The 23,297-nt window shown below is 54.3% G+C and overlaps 5 protein-coding genes across 5 annotated transcripts; 3 read left to right on the forward strand and 2 right to left on the reverse strand.

The window, feature by feature from the left end:
- Positions 1-2,845: 2,845 nt before the first annotated feature.
- Positions 2,846-4,765, forward strand: GCG54_00006571 (Serine/threonine-protein kinase ksp1; the record flags this gene model as incomplete). Its single annotated transcript, XM_045406570.1, has 1 exon — positions 2,846-4,765. The coding sequence occupies one exon, from the start codon at positions 2,846-2,848 to the stop codon at positions 4,763-4,765; it is 1,920 nt and encodes a 639-aa protein (XP_045269822.1).
- A 1,768-nt stretch (positions 4,766-6,533) lies between these two features.
- Positions 6,534-8,976, reverse strand: GCG54_00006572 (Vacuolar amino acid transporter 1; the record flags this gene model as incomplete). Its single annotated transcript, XM_045406571.1, has 7 exons — positions 6,534-6,687; positions 6,746-7,140; positions 7,203-7,268; positions 7,324-7,484; positions 7,544-7,956; positions 8,013-8,702; positions 8,813-8,976. The coding sequence occupies 7 exons, from the start codon at positions 8,974-8,976 to the stop codon at positions 6,534-6,536; spliced, it is 2,043 nt and encodes a 680-aa protein (XP_045269823.1).
- A 2,441-nt stretch (positions 8,977-11,417) lies between these two features.
- On the forward strand, positions 11,418-12,220 carry GCG54_00006573 (uncharacterized protein; the record flags this gene model as incomplete). The annotated part of the gene is made up of 2 exons (XM_045406572.1): positions 11,418-11,734; positions 11,785-12,220. The coding sequence occupies 2 exons, from the start codon at positions 11,418-11,420 to the stop codon at positions 12,218-12,220; spliced, it is 753 nt and encodes a 250-aa protein (XP_045269824.1).
- A 265-nt stretch (positions 12,221-12,485) lies between these two features.
- Positions 12,486-14,521, reverse strand: GCG54_00006574 (Transcriptional repressor rco-1; the record flags this gene model as incomplete). The annotated part of the gene is made up of 5 exons (XM_045406573.1): positions 12,486-12,713; positions 12,767-13,234; positions 13,296-14,184; positions 14,252-14,333; positions 14,389-14,521. The coding sequence occupies 5 exons, from the start codon at positions 14,519-14,521 to the stop codon at positions 12,486-12,488; spliced, it is 1,800 nt and encodes a 599-aa protein (XP_045269825.1).
- Positions 14,522-21,515: 6,994 nt separating this feature from the next.
- On the forward strand, positions 21,516-22,765 carry GCG54_00006575 (putative Delta(7)-sterol 5(6)-desaturase; the record flags this gene model as incomplete). Its single annotated transcript, XM_045406574.1, has 3 exons — positions 21,516-21,859; positions 21,919-22,500; positions 22,558-22,765. Coding segments are annotated over 3 exons (1,134 nt in total), but the record flags the coding sequence as incomplete, so codon positions are not given.
- Positions 22,766-23,297: the final 532 nt, after the last annotated feature.

A 23,297-nucleotide genomic window follows, 5' to 3' on the forward strand; every position in this document is an offset into this window, starting at 1 on the left:
GGACTGCCACGACTCACTCACCTCACCCGACTCGCGCCGGGAAAGACGAGGATGAGTAACGTGGAAGCAGAAGCGTGGTCGCAAACCGCCGAAGCGGGTACCGCAACACGGCAAACTGTCCAGTATCCACCTATCGACCGCGAGCCTCGGCGTGGACACTGGAGTTACCTCATTGCCCCATTCCCAATATGACTCTATCTCGTTGCAGACAAGGCAACTCCCAGCTTTCGCTTCATCAACAAGGCACCTGAGCAGTGTCAGTTGCGGGACCCGAGATTATGACGGGGCCAACGGGCAGCATACGGAGGGAGAGAGGCCGCTAGGGATAAGTATCTACATCCTACGTACTGCGTAGATAACAATCTGTGTCACCGGGCCTGGCAGTTTTCACCGTCTGCCACACAGCTGGTCCGTCGACCGTCGTCCGTCGTCTTTGGTCTTTGGACCTTGGCCCCGTCAGTGCGGCAGCCTACATGGCGTTCCGTTATGTCACCGCCATGCTTGGTACACGCAAGTCGGCCATCGCATTGTTGGGCTAGTGTCACAGTGCACACCCTCAGGTCTCCAAACGGAAGCAAACGGAGGACGGCGAACAGGCGAGAAACAAAACAGGCCACTGAGAGACAGGAGGTGGGGCGTCTGGGCTGATGAGGGTGGCAGGCCTTACGGATAGAAGGTTCACAACTCTGCACCGTGTGTGTGTGTGTGTGTGTGTGCATTGCAACAGCCTTCATCTTTGCATTTTGCGAAGGCTGGGCTGGTTTGATTTGGTTTGTCGGTCTGGCGTAGCATCGCGTCCCTCCTGCTGCCAGTCCATCCAGAAGCAAAACACAGTCAACCAGCTGTCTCCTGCAGGAGAATGGCGTGGATGGCGACAAGGCGACAGAGAGTTGTCATGGGCGAGCAGGGAGTGAGTGAGTGCATGCATTGCAGGCCCAGTACTGGAAGGCTGGCTGTCTGTCTGCCCTGTCTGCAAGTTGGTCAAGCGGCCTGAGTTCCCACCTGGCCTCATAGCGCCATCATGGCCATATCCCGGTACTGGACCCCGGTCACTGCCTACTCTACCTACTAGTACCCTTCCCCCCCGGTCCATTCCAAGTACGCCATGCTTTCCCACTGGCTACCTCTCTTTTACCGCCTTCTCTGTCCGTCTCCCCCGTCATCCGAAGATACCTGGGGACCGCGCAATCCACTGCACGTGTGCAAAGTATCTCTACTCCAAAGTGTACCTGATCAGCGAGAGACACTGGCAAACTCACTGTCCCAATCTCGCCTGGCTCCCACCCACCCACTCACCCACGACCCCGGGGCCTGCTCTGGCTCTGCCTCTTGCTCTCTCTCTCTCTCTCTCTCTCGCCGCTAGCTCGCTCTCTCTCTCTCTCTTCTCTTCTCTGTGTCCAATCCTTCCCCCAACGTCTTCTCACCTCCATCTGCTTCTCTGACTGTCTTTCGCTCACACACGCACCTTTCCCTGCCCACCCTTTCCTTAGTCCTGCCTTACTCTCTGCCTGCCTTACCGTACATCCTGCACTTACCTACTTTACTCTAATACTCCCTCCCCCTTCACCACCTGGCCTTGTGTCACTCTCCTACCCATCCGTCAGCAATCTACATCGTCGTTCACGGCCTCTCCTTCTCTCCTTGCTTGCTTCCTCAGCTACCCATCTCCTCATCCGCCTCAAAACCTCCTCCCTTCTACTCGGCCGACCCCTTATCACGGCACTCGCAATTCCCCCGTATCAATCCAACATCACCCGCGAGTCATAACCGCAAGCAATCACACAATCCACCATCTCAGCCGACGACTTGACCATTATATCAATCTGTCAATCATCGACTTGAAGAGATAAAGAGAAGAGAGGCCTTCAGGACTTCGACTCCACAACCATCGCCGTCATCCAACACCGACTCACACCCGTGTCCTTTGACTCACTCCTCCTCCCCACCCTCGTCACCCTGCTCTCGTGACACCTACTCCTTCCCCTCAATCAAAAAGGAGCTTGGTCCCCTTGACCATTCATCTCGTCTTCGACTCGAACGATCCCTTCACCCGACTCGTTCTCTCACACACGCTCTAAACGCTCGAATGCTGCCGTAGCCACCACTGTTGCCGACATCGGTAGTTAGCTTGCTTGCAAGCCGTTGCGATACACATTTCGACGACTCTACCCACGGCCATCAACGACCACATCTATCGGCCTTCGTGCCTTCCAAAGAGTTAGCATTCCGATACGCATAACCTGCTCAACCGGTGCCAACTCGCCTCCGCTCCCCACCGTCTCCTCTTGACTAGGACCCGGTAGCTTCGCTTCGTTCTTGCGTATCAGCCTCCCAGCGCCGATCTCGCGAGCCACTTCTTAACCTCCGGGCATCATTCTCTCCTTTTACTCACAATACTTGCTTTACTTCAATGTCCTCATAACGAAACTGTCTTTGCCTTTTCCCGGACTTGCCGACGTCCCATCTTGCATAACGACCAAACAACACCATCAACAACCATCAACAGACCTTCGCTTTCATTTGTCCGACAACAGCCGAAAAAAATACCCATCAATGAGCCTCTGATACGTACGAATAGGAGTTAGAAACCGCGTTGTTTCCTGTTAGATTTGTTCTTCCATATCTGTATATTCTTTTGGCAACACCACATCTTGCCTCCTTCCTCGGGCAACCTCATCGACAACACCTCACCCTCGACAACTCGACCGCATTCGATTCCGCCTTCCTCCCAGCAACCAACGACTCATCGAGCGGGGAAAAGCTTGCTTCACGGCTGTATCGTTCTTCGTCACCTCGTTGTTTCTTTGTTCGGATACCCTTTACTCCCATCTTTCCTCTTTTCGACATGGCATGCTTGAGAGACGACTTTCAAAATGGCGTGTTGCTCGATGGTCGGTATAAGACCATTTCTCCCCTCAACCATGGCTCCTTCGGCATGGTCTTTATGGCCAAGGACATGCACACCAGCGAAACCGTTGCCATCAAGTGCCTAACCAAGAAGGCTGCTGCTGATGATGCCGGCCTCGACTTCGCCATCGACGAGAAGTCTGAGGAGCTTGCCCTTCACGGCCGACTCGCTCACCCCAACATTGTCAACCTTCTCCGCTCCTTCGAGACCGAGGCTCATCTTTACATCGTCCTTGAGTTCTGTCCCCAGGGTGACCTGTATGAAGCTATCCGGAATGGTCGCGGACCTCTTGAGACCGAACACGTCCGGCAATTCATGCTACAGCTCGTGGATGCGGTTGCCTACATCCACGCCAACGGTGTCTACCACCGTGACATCAAGCCTGAGAATATCTTCTTGACTCAGTCTGGTGCCATGAAGCTCGGAGACTTTGGGCTGGCGACTACCGAGAACTGGACTCTGGAAACCACTGTGGGCAGTGATCGTTACATGGCTCCAGAGCAGTTTGATTCTGCTGGTGCTGGTTACTCCCCTGCCCAGGCCGACATCTGGGCCATCGGTATTTGCCTTCTCAACATTCTTTTTTCTCGCAACCCCTTCACCACTCCAACCGAGGCGGACCCCCTTTTCCTTGACTTCTCTCGGGACAAGCAGTCGCTCTTCGACGTTTTCCCGTCCATGTCCCAGGACACCTATGAGGTCATTGTCCAGTGCATGAACTTGGACCCTAGGAAGAGGTCACTGGTCGGTGCTCGCGCTGCTCTCCAGCGTGTCATCAGCTTCACCACAACCGAGGAGGATGTTGACGACTTCTGCTCGGCCAACCGTCATGTTATGGCCAGTGCGAACCGCGAGCCTCTGCGCACCCCTTCCATTCAGAGCCCTCAGATTGACCAGGGTGCCTTCCCCTGGGCCAAGGCTCTGCATGCGACCCCTCCCCAGCCAATTCGTCAGCTCAGTGCCATCCCCGATGACGAGAGCTACTCCGAGGATTTGTTCTCCAAGTCTGGAGAAACATCCGACTGGTTTAGCTCTGCGCAAACACCTTCCATTTCTTCCATGCTTGACTCGAGCCTTGGAGCGTCAATGAAGTCACTTCACATCGGACGCCCCATGAAGACTGCGCCACGACCCATTCCTAAGGTCTCGCCCATGGCTGGATCTCTGCCCATCACCATGGCCAAGCCTAAAGGCAACTTGTCTTCGATGTCCTTGGTGTTCGGCCGTAAGGACGCCGTTTCCAAGAGCTGGAGTGATATGTGGGATGAGGATGAGGAGGAAGAGGAGGCCGAGCGCAACAGGCAGATGCAGTCCCTGCAGGAGCTCAACTCGAGGACCTGGAGTCGTGACAGCAAGATGGACGAGATCGACGACTCTGAGACTGTCGATGCTACGCCCATTGCCACCACACCGCAGCGCTCGCACCACGACAATCACAAGATTCACAATGACATCGACAGCGACCTTGCGGCCGATGGCTTCTTCTTCCAGGAAGCATCTCCGCCGAAATCGAGGGTCATGCTGCCTACTCGTCAATCTCCACCTAAGCGAGTGGAGAATGACAAGTGGGCCAAGCTAGGGGCTGCTCGGAGAAAGTATTCGAGCTCGACGACGACCAAGATGTCTGGCGATTTTGCTCGACAACAACGTACTATTGGGCTGGGATACAATTCGTATGCAGCGGGAGTTTGGGATCACAATGCAAATCACAACAATCACCACAACAAATCGCCCAAGGAAAAGGCTAGGGAATGCCCTTGGAACAAGGGCAGAGATTGGAATTACTGGCGCCGGGAGAAGCGCACTGATCTCGCAGACGTCGAGTGGGTTGGTGGCTGGCAGGAAGCGCATTCCTAGGCGGGTCGGTCACCTCTTGTGGTTGGGTTAGTCCTACAGGGGCATTGTCGGGTCCTTTGGCTATCTGGCCGTGACGGTCTGGTGGTCTCCGGCATCGAGTCTAGAACCTGTTTGGATGATGAACTCAACTCGCTTTCTGTGTATTAGATATCTCCAGATTAATGAACAATACCAGAAGTTACCCACTCAATCACGTTTGCCGATTCGCAGTGCCCGTGACATGTCACAACATGACGTACATTGGTTGAGCGAATGCTCTAATATCTGTCTTCTGTCTTGACGGGGGCAGGACGGTTATCAGTTTGACAAGTCGTGTTGTAACGAACGCAAAAGAAAAAGGAAATAGACAAGAGCAGGGTGACATTTAGTTCAACTCTCGACGCGTTGCTACGCTGTCATACCTTCCTGAATACTAAGCAACGAAGAATCTCGTTCACACTGCGTACTCCATGTGCAATGAGGACTGCTGGGCAAGGCAGACCTCTCGAGGTTCCACCATGAATCTGTTCTGACAACAACGCTACATACTATGCTACTATACCCGACGCGAAATCTAGAAGGTGAAGGGGGTGTGCGACCAGCCTTAGTTAGCGCAGATGACGAACGCGGCTGGCAAGGACGACACTTAAAAAACCGTGTTGACGATTGCCTTGACGAGCAGATACCGGAGCCCACAGATGGACTCGGAAGCATGAATATCCATCTTACCCAGAAGGAGATGGAGAAGTTATGAAAGGGAGGGGGGATGTAGCAATGCTGACAGACGTACGTATACGAGACTGGTGCGTGGTGCGAAATCAATAAAAAGTCTCCATCAAGGATGTACCAGCCCGAGTTCACCGAGACGGGAGTTCTTGAAGCCCTGGCTGCCGGCCATCCATTTGCTGAAACACTCTTCACTCCTGTTCTGACATCGTGTTGCCAAGGAGACCTTGTTCATGAGGTTGTGGACCTGAAGAACCGGGGAAGGATACTACAAGACTCGAATGGTGCGTGTGTCCCAGCACAAGGCTCTCTTACTAGGGCCGCCCCGATAGCTGTTCCAGAAGACTTCGTTGCAGCCTCTCCCAAGACGTAGAAAAGACCACCCACGTCCTCTTGCTGTTAAGGCCTTGCTCTTGTCTCTATGCTCGTTCGTCTCTGCCATGTCTCTCGACCTCCGCTATTCCTCCTACTTCTTTGAGCTCGTTGCAGGCTTTGCTTTAAGCAAGCTTGGAAGTCCACGTAAGAAGGTGGTTAAGGTGGCCATAAGATAGACAGCTTGAGTGGTTATTGGCAAGGAAGTGGCCCTTGTTTTGAATCACGCATTTGATCAGGCCGAACATTTTTCAAGTTGTAGGGGAGTCTACGCTCGAATATGCGCCCGACGACGACTGACCTTACGGACAGGCTAATGTTTTCTTCGTGTACACTTTGCAAGAGACTACAGCAAACGCAGGGAGTTATCGCTTGCCCAGATCTGGACCTCAAGTCACTCGCACGTCGCGTCAGTACTAGCTTCAGATACTGGGTGACGTACAGCAATGGAAGTCAAATCTGAATCAAGTTCAGCATGTATTCGTGTATATATACGGTATCCCTCACTTCCATATGCAATCTATGCCGAATCCCAAACACGCAGCAAGCATCGCATAGCTATACCAAACAAAACGCAGAAACACGCGGCATGCAGTGCTACAACCAGATGCCACCAGCGCCATGCAATGACAAGTCGACAGATGGGACGCCAGATCTGCATGTCAAGCCAAACGTAACAAGCTCTAGGTTCCTACTCCGCGCCTATGAGGCTCTTGGGAAGGAAAGCCCATACGGTACCCACAACCGACAACACCGTCGAGATGGTCATGAGAACGTAACACAGTAACCTCTCCCTGGCTGAGATCTCCTTGTCGAATAATTTGACGTAGAAAGCCAGAGGCAAGCTTTGAAGTGTCAGAGAAAGGGCTGGCTGAAGATGAATAAACACGAAGCTCCACTTACAGCACACAGATCGTGAAGCACAAAGCACTGCCCATGAATGCCATTATGCTGTCAAAGGCCGGGAATACGATGGAGATGACCAGGAAGACGAAGATAGTGACAACTCGGACGGCAATCTTCATCACCCCACGGAATGTCGCCGACCGACCTACCATGGCCTGGTTGTCAGAGACGGCCTGCTGGTGGATGCCCGTCAATACCTCTAGAGTAGAGATGATGGGTCGCGCGTTGAGCGGAATCTTGGTAAGAGGGATAATGGCGATGAACATGCATAGCAAGAAGTTGAGGGCACGAGGATACCCGCTGGTTTGGAGGATGTTCGCAGTGATTTCGTCCATGACATTGTCGCCGTACATGAGGAGACCAACCACGGCCGTGAAGGCGTCCAGGAGGTACTAGTAATTCGGCGGTCAGTTCTTGTGCAGGACCGGAGACGATCAAAGGATACATTACTTACCACAGACGAGAAGACCGTCTTGACAGCCCTGGGATATTTGTGAGGATGGCGCATATCTCTGTAAATCTGTGACCTCGACGTTAGATTGCTGCTACCAAACTGGAGATTAGCATAGACTCACGTTGGGAAACACGCTGTGACCGCCCCAAGGGCTCATGAGCAGGCCAAAACTCAGGGGTAAGGTGCCCCAGTTCGCCGGAAAAAGATACGTCGTAGCAGGTTCAATCAGAGAGCCAGGTGTATTTGGCTTGATGAGTCCGTCAACGACCAGGATCAATACGACTGCAGCAAGTTAATCGAGCAGCTCTTGCACGATAAGGAGGGGAAAAAGCGTCACTTACTACTGAAACAGCACAGAATGCCAATCACGCTGGTGAAACTAAGCAGTCTCAAAGGCAGGAAGTTGAGAGGGATCATGACCACGGAGCAGATAATCTTCCACATATTTACGCTCAAGAAACCCGGGAACAGGAGAACCAGAGAGTCGGCGAACAGCACAATGAGGGCCACACATGCAGCTAGCAACTCCATGGTGAACAAAATACTCGTAGCAATACGGGCATTGCGACCGTACGAGATGTAGGCTAGATCAGAGAATGTGATCAAGCTGGCATCCAGATCCATGCACTTGGCGAGGAGTTTCGCGGTGTAGGCCGTCACGGCAGCGGAGCCCGCCAGAACGACCATGCCGCAAATCCAACCAGCATACTTGATACCCATGGGGAGACTCAGGAGACCGACCCCAATGAGAACGCTGCGCTGAACGTTAGACCTTGTCTTGCTGACTTTCAACACCGAGGATTCTCTTACTTGATCGAGTTGAAGATGGTCTGAGGTAGCGTAGACTGACCCTCCACAGTGAGGACAATCTTGCCATCCTGCTCAACCTCCTTTACCAAGATTTGAGGGTGTTCACCATCGGGCACATTTCCACCCTCTTGCTGTTGCTGGCGCCACAGCTCGCCGGCCTGAGCCATTGACGGCGCGTCAACGTCGGATATCGTGCCATAGGTCCGGTACGACCCATAACTCCCGAACAGAGGCGGTGTTGCCAGATGAGGAGCAACTGCAAAAATTGACTGCGACGGCCGGCGGCCGCTGCCAAAGCTCGACCCGTAGACAGCCCCCGACATGTCAGCATCGACAGCTTTGTGCTCCCTGTCGCGGAAATCGGCTGGAGAAGATTCGTCGACGACGACAGACGCGGAAGAGTCATTGTCGTGAGAAGAGCCGGCTCCATTTTCGGGAGTGGCTTCTAGATGCTGTCTCAATAGCGAGGTTCTCGGGTGGGACTCGGGCTCGACAAGGCTACGGGAATAGTCGAGAGCTTCTGCTGACGAGGAGGCAATCGGTGCCTGGTCGGGTGCGAAGACGAAGGAGGGCCTCTGGGGAATGACTTCGGCAAAGCCAGCCGCACGCGCCCAACTGCGGGTGAAGGAGCGAATACTGTTGACGCCGCCAATATCGGTGATGGCGGCGAGGTGTCGCGTTACAGATGACCTTGAAGCGGGGAGTTAGCGGGGAAGGCAGCACGAGATTAAACATACCATCCGGCAGCGAACGACGAAGATGCTCCCAAATAATAAAGATGATGAATAAAAGAAACTTACCTTCGACGACGCAGGCCGTGGTGACCCCCTCCGTAGGCATTCTCCTCATCGTCGCCAAGAAGCGACTGGTCTTCAGTGACAGCGTTGGAGTCGATACTCACGGAGCGCTGGGGAGAAGCACCCCGTTCGTACTCGTCCCACGTCGATGGGTTCCGGGAGGACATGGAGAGCCGTCGTCAGGTGCAAGACAACGCAACAGGCGCGAACTTGGATTCTCTGAAGGATTGGCACCGATGAGGACGCGAAGACGGGAGAGGCGCGCAGAGAAGAAACGAGACCTTTCTTCAGGCGCGATTCGGGGGGGTTTTTTTTTTTCTTCGCCAGCGCGGACGTTCAGACGTGTATATAGCACACTAGGACGACGCACTGCCTTTGCCTTGGCTACACAATGGGCACAAGCGTGTATCGATAGCTCGCAAATCTGCCTTCCACCACCCCTGGCGGTCCAAGTGGAGACGAGTCGCGGGAGATTGAGATGGTGCTAGTGTAGTGGGCGTTCGGAGCCAGGTTGTCGCAAGTAACGGATGATGTTCCAACTGGCTGCTCCACGTCGAGTGGATGAGGGGCGGACTACAGAGGTAACAGTTGAGGTTACGTCGCGTGGTGAGGAGACGGGATGCCCGAAGTCTCGATTTTGAAGGAGTTTCTTGCGTGTTTAGCCTCGTCGGGTCCCTAGGAAGAGGGGGAAAGGTCGGTCGAGGAAGGCAAAAGAAGGCCGAAATAGGGTTGCGCAGAAGTCGAGAGAATCGACAAAAAACTTATCCATGCTCGGTGCCAAGCGATTCCGAGGGTGGGAGAGCGAAGACCCCGGGACAACCCAGGAAGTCGATGGATTTCTTGCCAAGTCTGTGTGCTGAGAAGGCGGGATGGGGAGAAGCTGCAGCTATAACAAAATCGAATCGGATGGACCACGGTGCAATGCCCGTCCGTGGGTAGTCGTGCCATGTGGTGGTGTTTCTTGGTATGATGCGCTCTGGACTACATGGGAAGATTAGGTTCAGTTCTTTGTGCTTCTCTGATCATTGGACCGTGCCGAATCTCCCATTATCTTGTGCCTGTTCCGCTACTATCGACCTATCTCCCAAGGGGAGGGGACGATGATGTCTCGCAGATCAAGATCATTACGTTACGGAATCGAACCAACCTGTGGAGGTGGGCAGCATACTGAGGCATCGCAGTATCTGGAACGTCAGCTGGTATCTTGGTTTTTATTTTATTTTTATTTTTTATGACGCGGGTTGCAACGTCAAAAGTTGGCTGTCTTATCGCGCCAACTCCTCTGGTTGGACAATGCCCTCCGTCAGCTTTGCGACGTGCAGGGCCATTGCAGGCTTTTTGCAGGGCCTCTCGAGCGGAAGGTAGAACTCACCCCAGCTCCACCTCTCTAGCTGCATGCCTACCCTCTAGGGCACCTTGCCTTCCTAGGTAGTCTGCCGCACCACCGTTGCCTCGACCTCAGCGGCCGGCTGTTCCTCTGTCCACCCGCCTGATGCATCATTGCCATTGCTTGCTTTTGTCACTTGACTCGGCCTTTCCACTTTTGCCCCCCTCCCCCGGAGGCTGTAGGTACTGTGGACACTGCTTGGACATGATGTGGCGCTGTGCTGGCTCACGGTGCGGACCCTTAGCGCCAGCACTTCAGTTTCCACTGATACCTCGGGTAAAAGCAAGAGGGAACTTCCTCGTACTTTACCACTCACCGCTACTTGCATAAGCACTCCCACCTGACATGCATGCCATCCGATGACTGAGACATGTTCATGCAGTCAGTGGCCATTTGATGCCATCGCCGACTCGAAAGTCTCTCCCAACTCTGGCTGAGGACGTCGCCTTGATCAACTCTTCCCTCAAGTAGCTAGAGACTGAGGGATTATTCTGTAGCTTCTGATCATCACGGACGGTCAGTCGCGCTACTCTCCGCCTGTAAAGCTTACTTCCATCTGCTGCGAATGGCTCGAGCCTCTCTGACTGGGCGAATGTTAAGCGTCGTTGTCGTTGTAGCAGCCCAGATATGTCGCAACTTGAACTCCATGACGCGAAATCGATCTTCAGAGACCGTCTTTCTCAACCGCGGGCGGCCCCGTCGCACGGTCCTCACTTTCAAACCACCGCTTCTTGCCTGTCCATAACTTACTAACTCGAATCCCATTTTGGTGCGTGGAATACATCCGGTGAGTTAGCCTTGATGACGAGCTCAAGGCGATGCGTCTTTGGGAAAAGCACCATATTAGGGAAAAGCGGGCAGGAAGTTGCAGCATCCAAGGACTACAGTGAAAGACAATTCATACATGCGGCTCTCAACGTACATTAGCTGACTGGGGGGTTTTCAGAGATTGACTACCATGCAAGAAAACTTGGGCTTTCCACAATTCAACCCGGGAGGTCCCTTACCAACCCAAACCCACACCTGACTGACGCAAACCAACTATGTCTTCTTGAGCCCCTGTCCAATAGCTTGGGTACGTACGGCTGCACGGACGCTGTCAGTTCAGCTCGCCCATCGGCTTTTCGCAGCCACCAAAGACGGATAGAATTTTGTGCAAAAACGTGAAGAAAGAAACACGCTCGCTGCGCGAAGATTGACGTTGTACTAAACGGCACCGTCATGGACACATCATCTACCGGTGGCAAATCCGACGAACTCATCACAGGAGCCCTGATCCCGGTCCTGCACATCCTCGACAGCTTCAACCATCGCAACAAGAATCAGCATCACGTCGCTCGCTGGTGGATCCAGTTCGACCTCTTGCGTCGCGCCGTCAAGCGACTCCATGACGCTCTCGTCCTTCGCATCCAACATGCCCAGGCCCAGGGTCACAGGATGCAGAAGCAAAAAACTTCCAAGCACAAACATGATCTAGACGGAGACGTCTCCACCAGAGTAGAAACACTGATTGACCAAATCATACCATCATCATTCTTGTAAGCTAATGCGCCTCCGCCCTCGTTTGCTCGAAACTAATAAGTACCAGAGCCTTCACGCAACTTACAGCGGACAATCAACACGCTGCCTTGGGCTTGGTCCTCCTTGGTGTTTTGGCCAGCATAAACTCTGCAGTCGCGTCTTTAGTCCCCGATTGCGTTGAAGAGGGTCGCCACGAGCCGCCTGCCGCGTTGTCAGCAGCCCAGCCGACAGCCGCGTTGGCCAAAGACACGAAGGCAGCATCTGGTCCTGTAGATTTTGGCATAGCCATTTCCCGAGATCAGCTCCAGTTGGCTACAAAGCCCCAGTCTACCCTAAGGCCGGGAGGAAAGGAGGCTGCGAAGGAGAAAAAGCGCAAGGTGGTTTCGCCGGTAGAGAATGCTGGCCCCATGAGATCTTTAAAGGACAAAAAAATTGAGAAAAAGCCAAAGAAGAAATCGAAAAAGGGGGATGAATTCTCGGACTTGTTCAGTTCACTCATGTAATTCCTGTCCCTTGCTACAAGAATCAATACTCAAATCTTCAATTCTGTCATTAGCGACGGCTAGTTGCTGCGAGATTCCGACGTATCACTACCCATGCGCCCTTACCGTCCTATTTGTCTTTGACTGAGTTTATCCCAAGACACTGGTAGGGACAATTTCCGCCTCAGATCCTTGACTAAGAACCACATCCACTACAACGGCTATTGGTATACATATTCGTCCGACAAACCTCCATCTCTCATGTCTTCACTCGCCGTCCAGCTGTTTACTGAACGCTGCGGTAAGACCAGATACGCGCCCGCATGTCACCCGAGCCAGTAGCGAAGTAGCCACCAGTTGGGCTAGGCGCAACTGAAATGACCGAGTTCTTGTGGCCCTGGAGCATGAGTTGGGTAGCTCCCGTACGTGGATCCCAGAATTGCACACCACGGTCCTTGGAACCAGACATGACCCAAGCAGCGTCAGGAGTAAGAGCAACAGAAAGGACGAAGTCCTGAAATTGTTAGCTAGAGCACGATGCAAAGGACATGTGATAGTGGTACTCACTCTGTGACCCTCGAAGGTCTTGACGCACCGTCCGCCCTTGGGACCAGGGTTCGGCAAACCACGGGGGGTGCTGAGCTCCCACATCTTGATCGTCTTGTCGAGACTACCGCTGACGAGGTCTCTGCCATTGGGAGAGAATGCTACGCTGTAGACACTATCCTTGTGTCCATCAGGGCCCTCCAGGCGCTCAAGCAGGTAGCCCTGGTGAATGTCCCAGACGCGAACGCTCTTGTCGAGTGAGCCAGCAGCGACGTATTTGGTGTCGGGAGAGATGGCAACAGTGGTGACACCGTCCTCAATAGTGAGGGTGAGAGTGTTGGTGCCTTGCTCGATATCCCACAGACGGACGGTTCTGTCTCCACTGCCGGATGCGATCGTGCGGCCATCGCGCGCGAAGTCTAGGGAGTAAATATCTTGCTCATGGCCAGAGAAGGTGTTGCGAATCTGTCGGGATTGAATGTCCCAAACCTACGAGAGGTTGTCAGCTTCAAGAAAGACATTTAATGGCCGCCACACTCAATCGACTTACTCTGATCAACTTGTCCTCGGCTCCGGTGGCAAGATACTTGCCGTCTGGGCTGAAGCAGACGCTCCTGATGTATAGATCGCCGGTGATATCAACGCTGTCGTCCTGGAGGACACATAACTTTTCTCCAGTCTGAACGTCGTAGATCTGGGCGGATCGGTTGCATCCGGTGGCCACGTATTTACCGTCGTGACTGAAGCGCACGCAGCAAACAACAGACTCATGGCCCAGAGTGTGGACCAGGTCAACGTCCAACATACGAGGAACATGCTGGTTGAAGATTACGAACCAGTCGTGACCCGATTTCTTGGAGTGAGGGGGCAGGCGATCCGGGTCAAGATCACCCAGGGCGTTTCCCACCGGGGGAGCATGAGGGCCCCCCATGCGGGCGTGATCAGGCGTCGGATGGCTGACCTGAGGCGACTGGGTCGCGGCTGGGAAAGGGATTGGGGTGTTGATCTGGGGAGTAGCGGGCCCAACGGCGGCAGGAGGTCTGCCGATACCCCGTCTGCCGGGACCCGGAGATGCGGTGCTCTGGGGAGGCTGAGATGCAAGACCGTTGGATACGGGGCCTTGGGGAGGATATTGCTGGAAAGGAGGCTGCTGCGACTGCGGAGGAGGGGGAGGGGGCGGGACGGGGAGTCCTGGAGGGCCCTGGGCCATCTGGTGCTGCGGGCCCATCTGCTGGTCCTGGGGCGGAGGAGGGGGAGGAGGGGCCAACTGGCCCTGACCGCCGCCGGTCATGATGCCGTTGAAAAGACCGTTGCCGGGGGCAATGGAAGGAGGCTGTTGCGACGGGCCGGCATGGGGAGGAGGCCCGCCGATGCTGGGAGGCGCGTTTCCACGAGCTCCCTCGAGCTGGCGGCGGAGCATCGCGATTTCTTCCTCATATCTGTTGGGAACTCGATGGTAAGTATTCTGTAGGCTTACGCCTGGAATGGTGGCATCGAGTGACGTACTTTTGCTTCAGGTTCATCTGGGCTTGCTCCATCGCGTACACCTTTTCCCTCACAAGCTGCATCTCTTGAACCTGGGCCTGGACTATAAACACAGTTAGTGTGCTAGCGTTGATGGAGGCGTCGGGCGCGTCTCTCACTTTGATGCTCATAGCCCTCGGTGGTGCGCATCTGCGAATCGAACTCGGTCCTGATCTGTTCGAGCAGCTCGTTGAGGCGGGCAGAGTTGTTGGGGGGCACCGCGCCCATGGCGCGATGCGGATACATGGACATGGCTGCGATTGTTGTTTAGAATACGTCTCGATGAAAACGGCGTATATATTTGTCGGCCGGGCGAAGGTCGGCGATGTTTGATGTCAGGTGTGGATGCTGTTGAAGATGAAAGCTAGCAACCGGCGATCGGGCGTCGACGAAGAAGATGATCAGTCTGGTGACGATATGTGGTACTTGGTGGTCGAAGCTCGGAAAATTTGGGCGTCGCCGCAATGGGCCCCCTTCTGCGTTGCGGGTGCAGGAGAAAAGGCGCGTTACCTAAGGCAAGGTCTTGGGGGGGTTTTCTGGCTGCCAGCGACAGCAACAGCAAGAGGCGGCAAAGCCGTCCAGTCAGGGAGACGCAAGTGGATGCGCGATGCCAATACGGACACCAATGCCTTCAGGAGAGGCGCGTGCTGAAAGGGATGTTGATGATGATCGATTGAGGATGCCGATGATGCAGCGCGCGCGCGTCGAGGTTGTCACGGCGGAGACGGGAAAAAAGAGAGAAGGAGAAGAAAAAGTGCAGGTTAGGCAAGGAGGAAGGAAAGAGAGGACCTGAAGAGGCTGGCGAGTGGAAAGAGGAGACAGCCCAGGCCAGGTGAGGTGTGCGTGTGTGTGTGTGTCCAATGTGAGCGCGTATGTGTGTGTGTGTGTGTGTGTCCCGGCTAGGCGCACAGGCAAAGAACAAGAGGCAGAGACCACACTACACTGGGTCAGAGACGGGGAGCCGCCTGCCCTGGCCCCTGGGGGAGGAACTGCTCTGTGCCCGCTTGAGGTGGGACCAGGCGCACGCCAAGGTACCTTACGAAGTAGCCGGCGGAGCGACTCTACATCACATGCGGGTCGACAGGTACATGCAGAAAGACTTGCTGAGGGTGCCTTATTTGGTGTGGGCTGAAGTCAAGCCACTAGCGTCGATTCTGGTACCGGCAGGGGCAATGGAGCTCCTGGTAAAGAGTACCTACGGGGAGACGGATACCCTGCCAAAGCATCAGGTCTGTGCGGCTGGTTGTTTTTGGGGGTGAGCTGGCTCGAGACGTGGGTCCGTACCGTCCACTCCCATGTGGCGCTTGATTTCCTTCCAGAGGGAAGTTTCAATCTGGGTGGTGCGTGGGTACGTGGGTACCCAGCCAGCGGCGACTCAGGGTTGCGGCAGGACACCGACCGGGGCAGGGGCAAGGGCGGCTCAGCTCCACTTGGTGTTAGTGCTCGGAGTGGGGCGTTGTAGTGGGGTGCAACTCTCCATACCTAGGTGGTATATCTTACCTATCCGTAGGTACTTGCATCGCATGTAGGTCAGCCTAGTAAGGTGGGTAGGTAGGTAGGTAGGTACCTTAGTATACATGTCTCCGCCATTCGTCTAAGGCACCTAGGTAAGTACTATGGTGTTATGGGTAAGTATTAGCCCAAGCCACGTATCGTGGGGACTGACGGTCCCACGGGAAGCTCTGGAATAACTGCTGAGTGGCCGGTCTTTCGCCTGCGATCGATGTACCGCACCTGGTCTGCTTGAGCCACAGCTACCTGTACAAGGGCTAAAACTTTGGCCTGATACCGCAGTAGAGAATGGAGGCGTACCTTAGCTGCCATGACGGCCCATGTCACGGCTTTCGTCCTGTCACTTTACATAGATACCTAAAGTAGCTATGTAAAGGCAACTCACCTAACCTCTCAATCGCAGCTTTTGGCGCCTCTCCCCCGCGCAGCCTTGCAACACCTGGCAACTTGCGAGCGAGGAAGATTTGACTCATCTGAGTACTGGTGTGTGACGGCCGACTGGGCGCGTTTCTTTCTGGATGGCATTATGTCTTTGTCTCCCTGTGCAAACCATGTCCAACTTTGAAGAGAATTCCCCAGCTTGGCTCTCGCCGAAGCCGAATGGCCGAGTATACTGAGAGATCTTATGTGAAGTTCGGCCACCACCCGCCGATTTGTCGAAAGATCTTTGACAAGTAGATGGTGGCTCGTCTGCAGTTGGGAGCGCTCTGCAAGTGGGCTCCATGACCTCCAGCCGCGGGACGTAGCCCGACGTTAGGTTAGCACGTTATCGTGGACAAATGTCGCGATGAGATGGGCATAACATGAGCACGTTGCTAATCAAGGACGACGACAACCAACGCAATGCTGATCAGTGCAAGAGTCGATAACGGGCGGTACGACTGCATGTATTCCACGTTCGCGACTCATCCAGCAGAAATATCCGCAAATTCGGGATAGCAGCGAAGGGAATCGGAAGGTATGGGACGAGATGGGACGGTGATATGGGATGGTACGGGAAGGCATTGGGCATGATGGCCAGTCAGGGTTCGCTGTTGCGGAAAAGGCAAAAAGGGCAATCATCGTGAGATGCAGCGGTGCAGCCTGCAGTTGCGCCGTGGCACTCAAGTATGGTGGCACACGGCGCAAGTACAGGGGTGGGTGTGAGAGGGTGTGGCCACTGGCGTGCGGGTGACGGAGAGCTCGCAGCCAGCTGGGCGTGGGCACGCAGTCAGCACGTCGGGGCGTGCAGATTGGGGGAGGGGGTTTGGGGACACTGGAGATATTCCATTTGGTGAGGTGAGACCAGCTAAGCTTGAGGCGAAAGTAAGGGCGGATCGAGACCTAGGGTTGGCTGGGTTGGATTGGGGGGGTATGAAAGGGTAAGGGTAAATAAATGTGCTAAGATGGTTAAGGGGAGGGGAGTTCAACCGTCTTGGACATGGTCAGGGTCAGGGTCAGGTTGTGAGGATGAGGGTTGTATCTGTGGTGGATCGTCTGGTCTGGTCTCCGCCGAGCAAGATGGAAACGAGGGTGAATTTGACGACGTGTGAAGACTGGAAGAACCTGTACCTGCCTTGTTAGTGCCAGTGTATAATTATCGCCGACGCGTGCGGAACTGCTAAAATGGCTGCTGAATGTGGAGGAGGGTGACTCGGTACTTGGCACTCGGATTGCAGAGCGTGAGGCATGACATGACGCCTTCGAATATTTTCTCGGTGAGTGTCGGTGAGGTCAAATTCAACATGAATGCCACATCCAGCAATCACCGTCATTCGCATTACGGATAAGATCCGAAACGTTCAACATCCCGATGTATAGTAGCTGACGTTGGTGCCGTGGGTATTTCATTTCATGTCTTTCCTTTCCTAATCTTTGGTCTTTTTTCCCCCTACAGAAATATCCTGCCATTCGGATTTCGCAACATGCAGCCTGCCTTCCTTGGCTCTAAACCGGTGGTCGCATGCATTGGCCGCACACCCTGCCGTGCCGGTGTCATGCCATGCTATGCAATGTCTGTACCACCCACCCACACTGGGCGGCCAGCTGCAAAATTTATGGCTCGATTAGCGGCGGATACGTGGGGTATTCGGAGCTGCAAGTCGCAACACTGGGCAATCATCCATCACACACCACCATCGCTTGACGATGCTTGCTTCTTTTTCGTCTGCCATTTGCACCACTTGGTGCCTGTTCCGGATGCGCCTCTAGCCTACGGATGGTCATTCGACGTTTATCGGATCAGAAGTGAGACAAGCTGTAATTGCGAAACGCATGCAACAAGCGAGCTAGCCAACGGCGCGACCAGTCGCTCGACAACTCTTGGATTGTCCGTGATGGGCCAGCGATAGTCAACTTGGACGTTCTGTTTTGTTCTTGCATACTTCGGTAGCGATGCGGAGGGATTCGTGCAACCGTGGCTCAACTTTCATCAGAGTCGGGAGGGGTTGCCGGCTGACCGTCCATGGTTTTCGTCCTATATTTTCAAGGTTCCAAGATGCCGTTCTGGCACCCACCAAACAGAGCCTAATTCAGACGCAACTCCCAGTGCTCAGTCTGTAGCACTGGCATTGGTATTCAAGTTGCAGAGTCGAGTAGGAGGCCGCATGAACGTGGTCGGACACAATTTTTAGACAGCGAAATTCTCCATCAGCCGTCGGCCGAGCGATCGGGCGCACTTGGGATGCCTTAGCGTTGAAGAGCCAGATGCGTGGTGGGTTAGGTGAATTCCGTCGACAGGAGGCACAAACATTTTCGCTGAGGTAAGATAAGGCAGGGATAGTCCCGCTGCCCGAAAGGGCCGCGGCGTTTGATGTTGTGGCCTGAGGCAAAATTGGCCGGGTCCAAGAACAGACGCCGGCCACACGCCGGCCATACGCCGGCAATGCAGCCGTCGGAACCTGCCGGCCGAGTCTCCCCCGTCGTCCGCCGTCCATCATCCGTCGTCGGTCGTTGTCTGCGTCCTCGGATAGTCTGGGAGTGTGGGAACCTGGGTTGTTTTCATATCGTCTCTCGGGCAGTGAAGTATTGGATATTTTCAGAATAATCTATGACATAGGGGCACACTGTCCATAATCTCACGAGATAGTCATATAATACCGGCCAAAGGCTCACAGCCACTATAGGCATATTCGCTCTGTATGTGATGCTTCTCAACGTGGCAAGCCATGTTACCTCGCAAGTGAAAATGGCGCTTCGAGGAACTTGGATGCTTGAAAAACATGCCATCAATTATGATGATGGTGACTACGCGCGGCTGCATACAATTCATGTTCCTTTCCCTTGTAGTTGATCGCGAGCTATTTTCTGGTGGTGCACTACTTCGTAGTACTCTGAGGCTCATGCAGGGTGGACGCTCTTGCGGTGTTTGTAGACCCAGTCCGGGGTTTGCTGTGCTAAACGACCTCAGCAATCGAGTCACGGGCATCATGCGACATCGAAGACACCTGTCGCGAAGATCGACCGTCTACGACTGTGATTACTACCGGGAGATCCCTAGGAATTTCCACCGAGATTTCCCAGTGAACGCGAGTAACACTCGGCCACAGGTTCGATCAAGTCACGAACACAGCGATGGGATACGTCTACCGTGTAAGGACAAGTTTTTCGTGGGTTAGGGATCATGAATTGAACAAAAGCCACTGGGTCAGAGGCAGACGGTCAAGGCTGGCAGAGATAGGCGACCAAACATGGCTCGTTTCAACAGCCTTTGGAAACGTTCTAGACGTCGCTTGCGGTGTGTGCCGACTCGCTGGGAGGCGCAGGTTCCAAGATCAGCGCAGCAATGCAGGGTTGCCATGGGAAGACACCCCCGCCAAGGTGAAAGGGAACCAACACCAGGTTTATCAGGTTTATTGCTATCGCGTGCCGTGGGCGTGAGTGGGAAATCTCCGCAATGTCCGACCGAGAGGGTTTGGGCCGAGAAAAAACAGTGAGTGCACTGTCTGTCATCAATTCAGGGTAACGCGGGGACAGCAAAGGGGTAAAAGTGCATCGTCATATGGCTTTCGTATCCGTACGTTGATCATGCCTGCAAGTCAGCGCTCAGAAAATGATGGCCAAAGTCGGTCTAGCGGCATCAAGTGGATCTAGTGGCCGGTAACCACGACTTCCGAAGCAGAAAAGTCACGTCACTCCCTACTGCGGATGAGCTGCATGGTCCATGGCCGTTGGCATCCGGCCCAATTGCTTAGGGCCGAAGTGCCCGACGCTCCGCGCAGCGCTGGAGCCGGAAGAGCGGAGGACTGGGACAGTGGAATAATGCGTCAAGGGAGTGGGAGTCGGTGTGTACGACGACGTGCTTCGAGAAGTTATGGAGGCTGTGGCCAAACGGGTTGTGACTGACAGCGTCCGGCGTGGTGGTGGCTCGATCATTGGTGGACGCTACTGCGCACAGTACGTGGAGGAGGGCGAGATGCAGAGATCGCTGCGAGATGTCATTCATTAGGACGGCCTGTGAAAGAGTAGCGGCGTAGCAGTTTGCAGGCAGCACGGTACGGGCGAGATGTTGGAGGAGTACTTTGGTCAGTGGGAACAGGATCCGAATACGAAACGACAGGCGGCCGTCGACAGCGGGAATCTAAGGAACTTCCATGTGTGAGGTGAGTGATTGTTGGGTCAGCACCCTAAGGGACCGCAGCACGGCAAGTGTAGCGTCCAGGGGCAGCGGCCAATCAGAGGCGTCAATGGCTGGGCGCCAGTCCCTCCATCACGTCGAACCTCACCCAAAGGGACAAGATCCATTTCCCGGGCCGGGAAGTCCATGAGTTGGATCATGCCATTCAAGGCCAAAGTGCCGCCCAAGAGTAGCTGGAGCAAAAGAGAAACATCCCATTGCAAGATTGCCCTCAGGCAGCGTCGTGTGATGATGGTGAGGGCGAGTCGGTGTGCGGGCTGCGTGCGGGAATCTCCAGGCTGTGTCAATAAAAAGACAAGCTCTTCCCGCCACATCCAGCTCTGCCGTCCTGCCTCCCTCTAGTGCAGCGTTGTGTGGTCGTGAGTTAAGCAACCATCTCATTCCTCCTTTCCGCATCTCGCATTCAATTGTCATCTCACCTGTCGTCAAACCTTACGGATCCTCCCAACCCTGTGTTCGTACAGACAGAACCCTTACGGAAACGCAAGGGTCGGTGGCTGCCTGTCTCGAGGCCCGGGACCCTTAGGTTACTTTAAAAGTAGTTTCTGTACCTTGCGCAGGCCAGACATCATACTTTACCAGATAGAGGGCACCTGAGTTCCATCCCCATCCCTCTGGACAAGAACAGCTTGCTTGGCCTTGGGTTGCCGCTGTCACTGCTTTCGCGTTGTCACTGGGCTGTCACTTAAGACTTCTTTGGAGGAATCGCGGACCTCTCCGTTATCACAGCATCCTCTTCTTCTGCCTCGTCCTCATCCGTCGCCATCCATCTCGGGCACGCCAAAAGCCCGTCGAAAGCCCGTCTGTTGCGACGCTACTGCCGACTTACAGCAATATCCTTGCCTGCTGCTGCCGCAGTGCAGACACCGCCGATCCCGCCCCTGGCTGCTTCCCACCACGCTCAACCTGGCGGTCCCATTTAGAGGCAAATTGCTCCCCTCTTGTGGCCCCAGAATTTTTTTCACCAAAACGTCCGATAAGATCTCTCGGAGCCAACGATATTCCCGAGCTGCCCCCCAGCATCTCGCCTGCCTGTCTCGCCTTGACCTACCGCGACTTGTTGCGCTGCAACTCGCCTAACACTTACAAAATCGTTTCGCGCCGCTCCCTTCCGCAGCACCTTTCCTCCTTTTCCTCTCTCTGTCGTCACCAAAACATCGGCAGCTGGTCGTAAACCCCTTCAGAGACCTCTCTTCCGCATCCGACCTCGCCATGGATATCGTTCTCGAGGTCGTCGACACCTTTGTCGGCGACAGGATCTACGCTTCCTTGCTGCCCGCCAGCGCAGCCCCTTATGACTTCCCCCACACCGCTGCCAACGCCACGGCGCAACCGCTCTCGACATGGCAGTATAAGCCCGCGACTCACTGGCTTCATCTCGAGCCCTCCGAGGCCGCCTATATGAGCGCCTGGCCAAGAGACAACATGTATCGCCAGTTTACTTCGCTCTTCCTCGTCACCTGGTATGTCGAAACTACCCTCCTGACTCGTCTCGTCCGATCGCTAACAACAAGGTTCCCAGGATCTTCGGACTGCTCAACTACTTCGTCTTCGCCACCCTCTCATACATTTTCATCTTTGACAAGAAGACCTTCAACCACCCCAAGTTCCTCAAGAACCAGGTGTGGCTTGAGATGAAGCAAGCTAACAAGGCCATGCCCATCATGTCTCTCTGCACCGCCATCACCTTCCTCGCTGAGGTTCGCGGCTTTTGCAAGCTCTACGACACCACTGAGGAGGGACCCGGCCGTTGGTACGATTGGGCCCAGTTTCCGCTCTTCATCCTCTTTACCGATCTCTGCATCTACTGGATTCACCGCTGGCTGCATCTGCCTTCCGTCTACAAGCACCTTCACAAGCCTCACCACAAGTGGATCATGCCATCCCCCTACGCCTCTCACGCTTTCCACCCCCTCGATGGTTTTGCACAGTCCATCCCCTATCACGTTTATCCTATGCTGTTTCCCCTGCAGAAGATGGCCTATGTAGCTCTGTTCATGTTCATCAACTTCTGGACCATTCTCATTCACGACGGCGAGTACATAACCGACAACCCGATTATTAACGGTTCTGCCTGCCACACTGCCCACCACCTTTACTTCAAGTAAGTTCTCAAACCATTTAGCGAGGTCAGTTAAAGTTGCTAACAAGGTGTTCACAGCTATAACTACGGCCAGTTCACCACGCTGTGGGATCGTCTTGGCGGCAGCTACCGCAAGCCCGACCTCGCATGGTTCAACAAGCAGACCAAGATGTCCGAAGAGACTTGGAAGTCCGGCATCAAGGACATGGAAAAGATCCAGAAGGAGGTCGAGGGAGACGATGACCGCCAGTATGGTGCGTCCGTCGACCAAAAGAAGAAAAACTAGGAGTGAAGATGCTCTTGAACGTGGCAGGCTTTTGTCACGAAAAACGGCCAACACACTTCATCCGGCGCTGGCAACGGCTGCCTACGACTGCATTATAAACGCTTGTAATACCTGGACCTTGCCAGACTTTCGACTGTACATATGAACCTCAGCACTTTTGCATGATGAGGGGAAAAGGTGGATGAGGATGATGAAATGACTGAACATGGGGAAGTGCGCCCGCGACGGTCTGGCATCTCGTATGCTCAGACGAGTTGCAAGTACAATAATATCTAGTGGCACGGTCCAGTCCCTACCATAAATGGTTCTGGATACATTTCAGAGATTGAATTATGAGGAGTCAGGGTTAAAGTGGTGGTGACATGCACTGGCACGGTAAACCAGTTTGGGGACGTTAACCAGCATGAGATTTTAATTTTTTTTAAAGAAGGAGAGAAAAAAAAAAGCATGTTATATTGAAAGCCTGATTATCGGCTGCTCCGTATGTAATGCTGGAAGCGAACCAACCTCACATAGAAAAGAAACCCTCGGA

Source organism: Colletotrichum gloeosporioides (assembly GCF_011800055.1).
Source record: "Colletotrichum gloeosporioides strain Lc1 chromosome Unknown consensus_10, whole genome shotgun sequence".
NCBI lineage: Eukaryota > Fungi > Ascomycota > Sordariomycetes > Glomerellales > Glomerellaceae > Colletotrichum > Colletotrichum gloeosporioides.